The following is a 7,431-nucleotide window of genomic DNA, read 5'->3' on the forward strand; positions in this document are numbered from 1 at the left end:
TCTTGGTAATTCCTCTGAATAAGGGAATCTATTTGCTAACTAGTTGTGGGTTAAATTTATTTTCAACCAAATATATGATTATCTTCTCTGTGGCCTCCTTCAAACTGAAGGAGACTCATAGATTTCTCCAAACATAAACTAGCATACAAATGACATGAAAGTGTAATTTTAGCTATCAGAATGATATAATCACCTGTAGGCGAGGGCTCTGCAGGGTTTAGACCCTGTTGTTTATTTGGGCAAGGAAAGTCTTTGCGGGCCAGTCAAGCTAGCCCTAGGGTTGCCAGCTCCCAGTTGGGGGTCGGGGATCCTCTGATTTTAGATCCCCACCCCCGCTTTTTAATAATTGGCCAGCAGGGGACAAAATGGCCATGTTGTGGTGCTCTAGCATTCATCTCTATGGAAGTCCACCCTCTATGGAAGTAGGGTTGCCACGTCAGTTTTTCTTACCGGTGGGGGAGCCGTCTGTTGATGTTGTGGAGCTGTTCATTTTTAAAAATAGCCTTTTCCTCCTTGAGCTGGTGCTCAAGGAGGAATTCATTCCATTGCTCCCCTTGTTACCATGGTCCTTGGCTTGCATGCTTCCGACAGAATGTCCAGACATTTTCACCCCTCCTGTCCCATCTGAGAGGGTTTCACTTTAACCTGTTACCAGTCTGGGAGTTAGACCCATGTGTACCACTGTGTATCATTTTCTCCAATCGAAACAAGGCCCATGTTCCAAAACCTTATAAGGTACCTAAATAGGTATCTTCCTGGCAGGTGGACTAATGGGTCATCTTCATCCTGTCTATTTGTCTCCAAAAAAAGAAACTCATCTCCTCTCAGCCTGCAGTCTGAGCAGTTTTATGGCTCAGTTCTCAGAAAAGAATGTTTTCTATGAGATCAGGGCTTCCCTGTGTGTTAATCAAGGTGTCTTGCAATTCTAAGGCCATAACAATACCCATCGTCATCTCCTGGACCTGCACAGCTCCCAACCAGGTCCAAACTGAGTCCCTGAGGCACTAACTGCACTGTCCCCTTTTCTCCTCATGTTTACCAGTGCAGTAACATCTTTGCAGGTAAATTTGCATTTGCCCCTTGCATTTGGGCCAAAAAGGTTGCCTACCACATCCTGTGTTTTCTATACACAATGAAAGTACCAGGACCAGAACCAACAATTCACTGCTTTCAGGACCATTGCCAAGTATGAGTTCTGCAGCATCAAATGGGTATGCATAAAATTATTTCATTGTCTGACGCTTCTCCATCTCGCTGGCAAGTATTCCTTGCGTCCAAGAGGTTGTCTCTACACGGCCTTTATGGATTTGAGGGCGGCCTTCGACTCTATCTCTCATCGTAGATTGTGGGGAAAGTTATTGAACACCAATATTGACCGCAGACTTCTGGGATTGATTATGGCTCTTTATTCTAATACATCTGCCTCGGTCCGGGTGAATTCTTCAGGAATCAGGACAGACTCCTTTCCAGTGCAGAAGGGAGTTAGACAGGGATGTTTGTTGGCCCCCTCCCTGTTCAACATCTACATTAATGATTTGGTGCCGTTTCTTAAAAGAAGAGCCAAACATTCCCCGTATCTAGCTGGTCTTCCTATACCACTTCTACTTTATGCTGACGATGCTGTTTTATTGGCAACATCTGAAGTTGGACTGAGGTCTATTGTTAATGCCTTTCTGGACTATTGCAAACAAGAAGAGCTTATTGTGAATTATGCAAAGTCCAAGGTTCTTCGCTTCTCTGCTACAAGAAGAAGAGGTCCTCTATATTTTAAAGTTGGGGATGGTCAACTAGAATGGGTTTCCTCTTTCCGATATCTTGGTATTGTCTTTAGTTATAAGCTATCCTGGTCCGCTCATCTGACGTACGTCAAAAAGTCATCTAGACTTGCCACGGCACTGGTTGAAAGATTCTTCCGTACAAAGGGGGCTAAGCGGATTCCCCCAGCCATTGAGGTGTATAATGCGAAGGTGGTCTCCCAAATTTTATACGGCGCAGAAATCTGGATTGCTGGCGTGGACGAGAAATTGGATTCCCAGTTAAACGCCTTCCTTAGGAGAATTACTGGAACTCCACGGTGTGTTGCTGGGACTGTCCTTCGTATGGAATTGGTTCAATCTTCGCTCAAAGCACGTGCTTAGAAAAGGGCATTCAAGTTGAGATTTAAGCTATCTGACCCAAGTCATCACCTCCAGGCCGGTTTTCTTCGTCTCATCCTAAAGGACACAACATCCATCTCTTGGTTGTCCCTTCTTGCGGGTAAACTCAAGACATTGGGAGTTCCGATTTCCTCACCTACTGAAGAGCTGTTGCCCTCCCAGCTCGAGGAAACCTTGAAGAAACTCAAACAGTTGGATTGGGCTAGCACCGTGGCCAAGGCCAGACGCACCTGTTCTCCTTTGGCTCTGGGGTTGCCCCCTCCAGAGAGATTTCTGGATTTTCATTCATTGCTACCAATTCCATCCCACCGTCGCGCCTTTATGCTGGCCCACTTAAATGCATTTCCAATGATGGTAACTCTGGGCAGATTTAGAGGCTTACCTTACTCAGATCGCCTCTGTTTGTGTAACTCTGGCGAAATTGAAACTTTAGACAATCTGATGTTTTGCTGTCCCCATTGGACTCAAGATAGAGGGATATATATCATTCCTATTCTTACGAAGATGAATCTTCCCTTGCAACCTTGGGTGCTTTCAGTATTGTTGTCTGATTCAAATGCCGATGGACTGATAACAGCTAACGTGGCACGGTTCCTGGCTAAGGTTGCTGCTCTCAAGAAACACTGAAAGCTTTATCATCTCTGCAAACACCTGTACCGATTTTAATCTTTGGAGGATTTTAGTTAGTTGGCTCCGCCCCAAGTGTAGTTAGGTTCTTTTAATTCTCTGGGCTATGCCTGGGTTTTATATGTTTACTGATTGTGACTATGTACTTGTCATATTTTATGTCAATTTTATGTACCTATTTTACCCCTTTTGTATTCTCCGTTGGTCAAGACTTCGGTCATATAGACCCATAATAAATTGAAATTGAAAATTGAAAATTATTTCAGCATACTTTTGGTGTTTGGCCAAATTAAAAGAGGGGAAGTTACACTCATAGTGAAATATATTCCTGTGCCAAACTTCATACATCATTTAGAAGCCCCAGACCATGTAAAACTTGGCCCTCTGCCCCTTTCCTGCACCACTGCTAAAGGCAATGGGTCTTGTAATTCCCAGATCCATTTCCATATGCATCAAGCCTGCAAGTCTTAACAACCCTTCTGTGCCCTGTATATCTTGAGTCCTCCATTCCTACGGTACTGCTTAATTCTCCCATCACAAGCCTAGTCCTTACTGAAGTTCTATAGCAATCAAAAAACAAAATGACATTTGGAAATTAAATCAGACTATATGAGTGCACATACATTATTTGTTTTGCTTGAATAATGTGGAATTTATTGGGGCACAGTACAATGTGCAGCCCTGAATGATAGTCACATTGTTGTTGCCTAGATGTCACTCTGTATAAAGATGTAAAATTTACTAGCTTGCATAGCAGGAAGACTTCTGCCCTTTTGTGACTGCTTATTTTACTCATGTTAGGAAATGTTTTACTTTCATGGGTTTTTCTTGCTTGTCTGTTTGCAGGTTGCTTATGGAACTACAGAGAACAGTCCCGTCACCTTTATGGGGTTTCTACAAGATGATATTACACAGAAAACAGAAACCGTGGGATGTGTTTTGCCCCACACAGAGGTGAATCATACCCTTGTCTATTCTGTTGCCTTCTGTTTCTACAGCTTTGCATCTCCCATCAACCCTCTTCCAGCTTCCTTCCTATCCATTTCTTTCTTTTGTCACCAGAGTTGTGACCTGGCTCCATATTTAAGCATTGGTTTCTTCTACGTTACAGGCAAAGATTGAAGATCCTGTAACAGGGGAAATGCTCCCACTCAACACCCCAGGAGAACTTCAGATTCGAGGCTACTGTGTCATGTTGGGATACTGGGGAGACCCCAACAAAACGAAAGACGTGATTAATGATGACAAATGGTACCAGACTGGGTAAGTTGTGAAACTGGTTCATTTGGCTAGTCTTTGGAAGTCAACATGATGCAGTGGATTGAGCAGGATGAAGAACTGGGCTGAAATTCAGCAGAGCTGCATGTTCCTTGGGAACTGGGAAAATGTGGTTCAGTTCATGGCATGCCCGGTTCACAAACCACAAACTGTCATGAACTTTTTGGGGCAAAATGAACTGGTTCGGTTCAGGAGATTCATGACTCAGTAGAACACCCCCCCTAGCATTCTAGAGACACCAAACTCATAGGGATCTCCAGCACTTTCCTGGGGGCACCTTCTTGGGGGGGGGGGCGTTACTTGGACCCTGTAAAGCCAATCCTCACCAAACTTGGAGAGCAGGTAGAGAAGAGTCAGCCAGAGATCCGTGTGAGTTTGGTGTCTCTAGGTTACACAGGATCTATTCTATACTCTCCTGAACCTGCGCCTGTCAAAACGACCATCTGTCATTGACAGGTGGTCATTTTGACAGGCGCAGATTCAGGAGGTTCAGGAGTGTATAGAATGGATCCTGTGCAAGCTAGAGACATCCAAGTTACAGGACACCTCCCCCGAATGCTCCTCTACATGACTTCCAAGTTCCACCCCTTCCGTGGCTTTGAAGTTTTGTAAACATTAGAGTGAGCAGAGACAATCTGTCTCGAAATGTATGTCTTCATGAACCACCATGAACCACTGGAAGGTTCATAAAAGGTTTATGCCAGTTGACCCACCATGAACTTCACTTCACAAACCACAAACCAGCCAATGTTCATCATGAACTTTAGTTCATGAGCAGGTTCATGCCCATTCCTAGTGCAGCCCCATATTTGTAAACAATTAGGGGACAAAATAACTTACCTACCACATTAAGTTTTTATATAGGTGTACTTGAAAAAAAAGGACCATTTACCTGCTTTATCAGATGATGGTAGACCAATGGTGGTCTCCCATCCATGTGAGTTCTGTATATGTATACCACAGCCATGAGGGGGAGGCTAATCGTATGTCTTTTGCATCTGACCACCATCATCTTAGATGAGATGCTGATTTCACTGGGAAAGATCTGTGCAATCAGTCACTCCCATGTCATTGGGGTATTTTCATGTGCTGCTGTCATATGGGAAAGTACTACTGGGAAGCAGCTCCCACATATAGCCTGGTGGATGTGAAGGGGGCCTATGTCCCTTTGCATGTTTAACAGTACCATGTAATAACTTTACTCAGTGCAGAATCTAGTATTTTCTAATGTGGCTATCATAGAGGCCCATTTACAGTCTCCCAACCAGTGTTCCCTCTAAGCTGAGTTAGTGTGAGCTAGCTCACAGTTTTTTAGCCTCCGGCTCACACATTTTTGTCTTAGCTCAGGAAGGATGATTCCAGAGCAAACTAAGTTATTTAGTAGCCAATTCACCTGCTCACAACTTTAATGCTGGTAGCTCACAAAGTAGAATTTTTGCTCACAGGACTCCACAGCTTAGAGGGAACATTGCTCCCAACTATACCAGCACAAGGGATTACAGTTGAAAATACTGATCATCTAAGTGGGGAAAGTCTGGGATCATGGCAGTGCCAGAGTAGGATGACTGTGGTATCATTCTAGGGACTTGGCTGTTCTTGATGAGTACGGCTACTGCAAGATTGTGGGGCGTTGCAAAGACATGATTATCCGAGGAGGGGAGAACATATACCCGGCAGAGCTTGAACAATTTCTATACACCCACCCTAAGATTCACGAGGTGCAGGTGAGGCAAGCTTTGGGGGGAGGGCAACTGCAGTTTGTGTAAATATTTAAAACTAAAGTTACTCAAGTATCTAGCTCTGTGATAGATCACACATGGACCCAGTGCACTGCAGGAGAAAATTAAAGAAAGCACAAAGAACGATGAGTGCCAAGAATCCTAATCAGGAGCAGTACCAAGAACCAATTTGTCCCCTCTATTTCACTTAGGTGGTAGGCGTGAAAGATGAGCGAATGGGAGAAGAGATCTGTGCTGCCATCAAAGTGAAACATGGAGAGGAATGCACAGCAGAAGAAGTCAAAGCGTTTTGCAAAGGGAAGGTAAGAGCTTCTAGACATACATATGTCTTTTCCAAAAAAGGAAAGGCTAGATTTCAAATGGTGTCTGTTGATAAAAGTCTATAGTGTGTTTCAGCACTGTAAATTACTGAGTACCTGGCTCTAGATTAGATTTCATTACATGCTCTGGACTTTTTCTGTAAGCCCTGTTTAAATGTACAGCAACTACAAGCACCCATGTAGGAGATTTTGCCAGCTCCAGTTCTTGGCTTTTCTGTTTCAGATTGCTCATTTCAAGATTCCTCGGTACATTCTGTTTGTGAAGGACTATCCACTCACTGTCTCAGGCAAGGTGAGTGACAGCTCAGTTCCTTAGTTATATTACACACACACACAAACACGCACACACATAATTAATTTTGTTCTCCTTTCACTTCTGTTCCAATCTTAGATTCAGAAATACAAACTGAAAGAGCGGATGGAGAAGCATCTTCTGCTTTGAACAGTTGAGACATCCGAAATAAACACCAGATGAACAACTCTGTTGCCAACTCTTTTTACATTTGAACAAGGCACTGTTAGAAAGCTGCCATTGTCAGCCTGCTTTAAGATGAGCTAATCTAAATATAGCCATGCAACATGTTGTGAAAATAATACTCTTTCAAAACATTTTGTTTCTTTGTGTAAAGAAATCTATGACAAAATTTGCTCACACATCACAAACAAAAGGTGTGTATATTTCTGGGAAGGCTACCTAGATATATGGGGCTGGATCCAGACTAAATTTTCCATCAGTGGAAGTGAACTTTTCTGCCTTTTCCCTCTTCCTGTGACAGTTCACTGATGTCCATTAAATGCCGTTTGAGAGCGATGGGAACCCTGATGAATGACATGATGTGGGGGGCTCTGCATCAGGAAGGGGGAATCTTAGATATTGCCAGTTTAGTCTGGATCATACCTACCATATCTTCCTACCAGTAAGGGTACCTGTAAAAGAATTTTTGTTGTTCCTGATGATGTTACAGCACATTATTCAATTCAATTCAGTTTATTACAGGTCTATATGACCGAAGTCTTGACCAAAAGGATACAAAAGGGGGATAAAATAGGTACATAAAATAGACATAACATGTGTCAAGGTACATAATCACAGTCACATAAAACCCAGACTGAGCCCAGAGATTAAAAATTACCTAACTACACTTGGGGCGGAGCCAACTGACTAAAATCATCCGAAGATTAAAAGTTGGTGTCGGAGTTTTCAGAAGTGCTGAAATTTTCAATGCTTCTTGAGAGCAGCCACCTTAGCCAGGAACCGCACCACGTTAGCTGTTATCAGTCCATCGGCATTTGAGTCAGATAACAGTACTG

The 7,431-nt window shown here is 43.3% G+C and overlaps 1 protein-coding gene across 1 annotated transcript in view; it reads left to right on the plus strand.

Annotated features, from left to right (window-relative positions):
- Positions 1-6,653, plus strand: part of ACSF2 (acyl-CoA synthetase family member 2) — a 103,539-nt gene extending 96,886 nt beyond the window's left edge. The window contains exons 11-16 of the mRNA XM_015410737.1: positions 3,630-3,737; positions 3,895-4,046; positions 5,644-5,785; positions 5,992-6,102; positions 6,344-6,412; positions 6,512-6,653. Of these exons, the coding sequence (XP_015266223.1) occupies positions 3,630-3,737; positions 3,895-4,046; positions 5,644-5,785; positions 5,992-6,102; positions 6,344-6,412; positions 6,512-6,562 (633 nt within the window). The 3' untranslated portion in view covers positions 6,563-6,653. The remainder of the gene's footprint in view (positions 1-3,629; positions 3,738-3,894; positions 4,047-5,643; positions 5,786-5,991; positions 6,103-6,343; positions 6,413-6,511) is intronic.
- Positions 6,654-7,431: the final 778 nt, after the last annotated feature.

Source organism: Gekko japonicus, unplaced genomic scaffold (assembly GCF_001447785.1).
Source record: "Gekko japonicus isolate JY-2015 unplaced genomic scaffold, Gekko_japonicus_V1.1 scaffold15, whole genome shotgun sequence".
NCBI lineage: Eukaryota > Metazoa > Chordata > Lepidosauria > Squamata > Gekkonidae > Gekko > Gekko japonicus.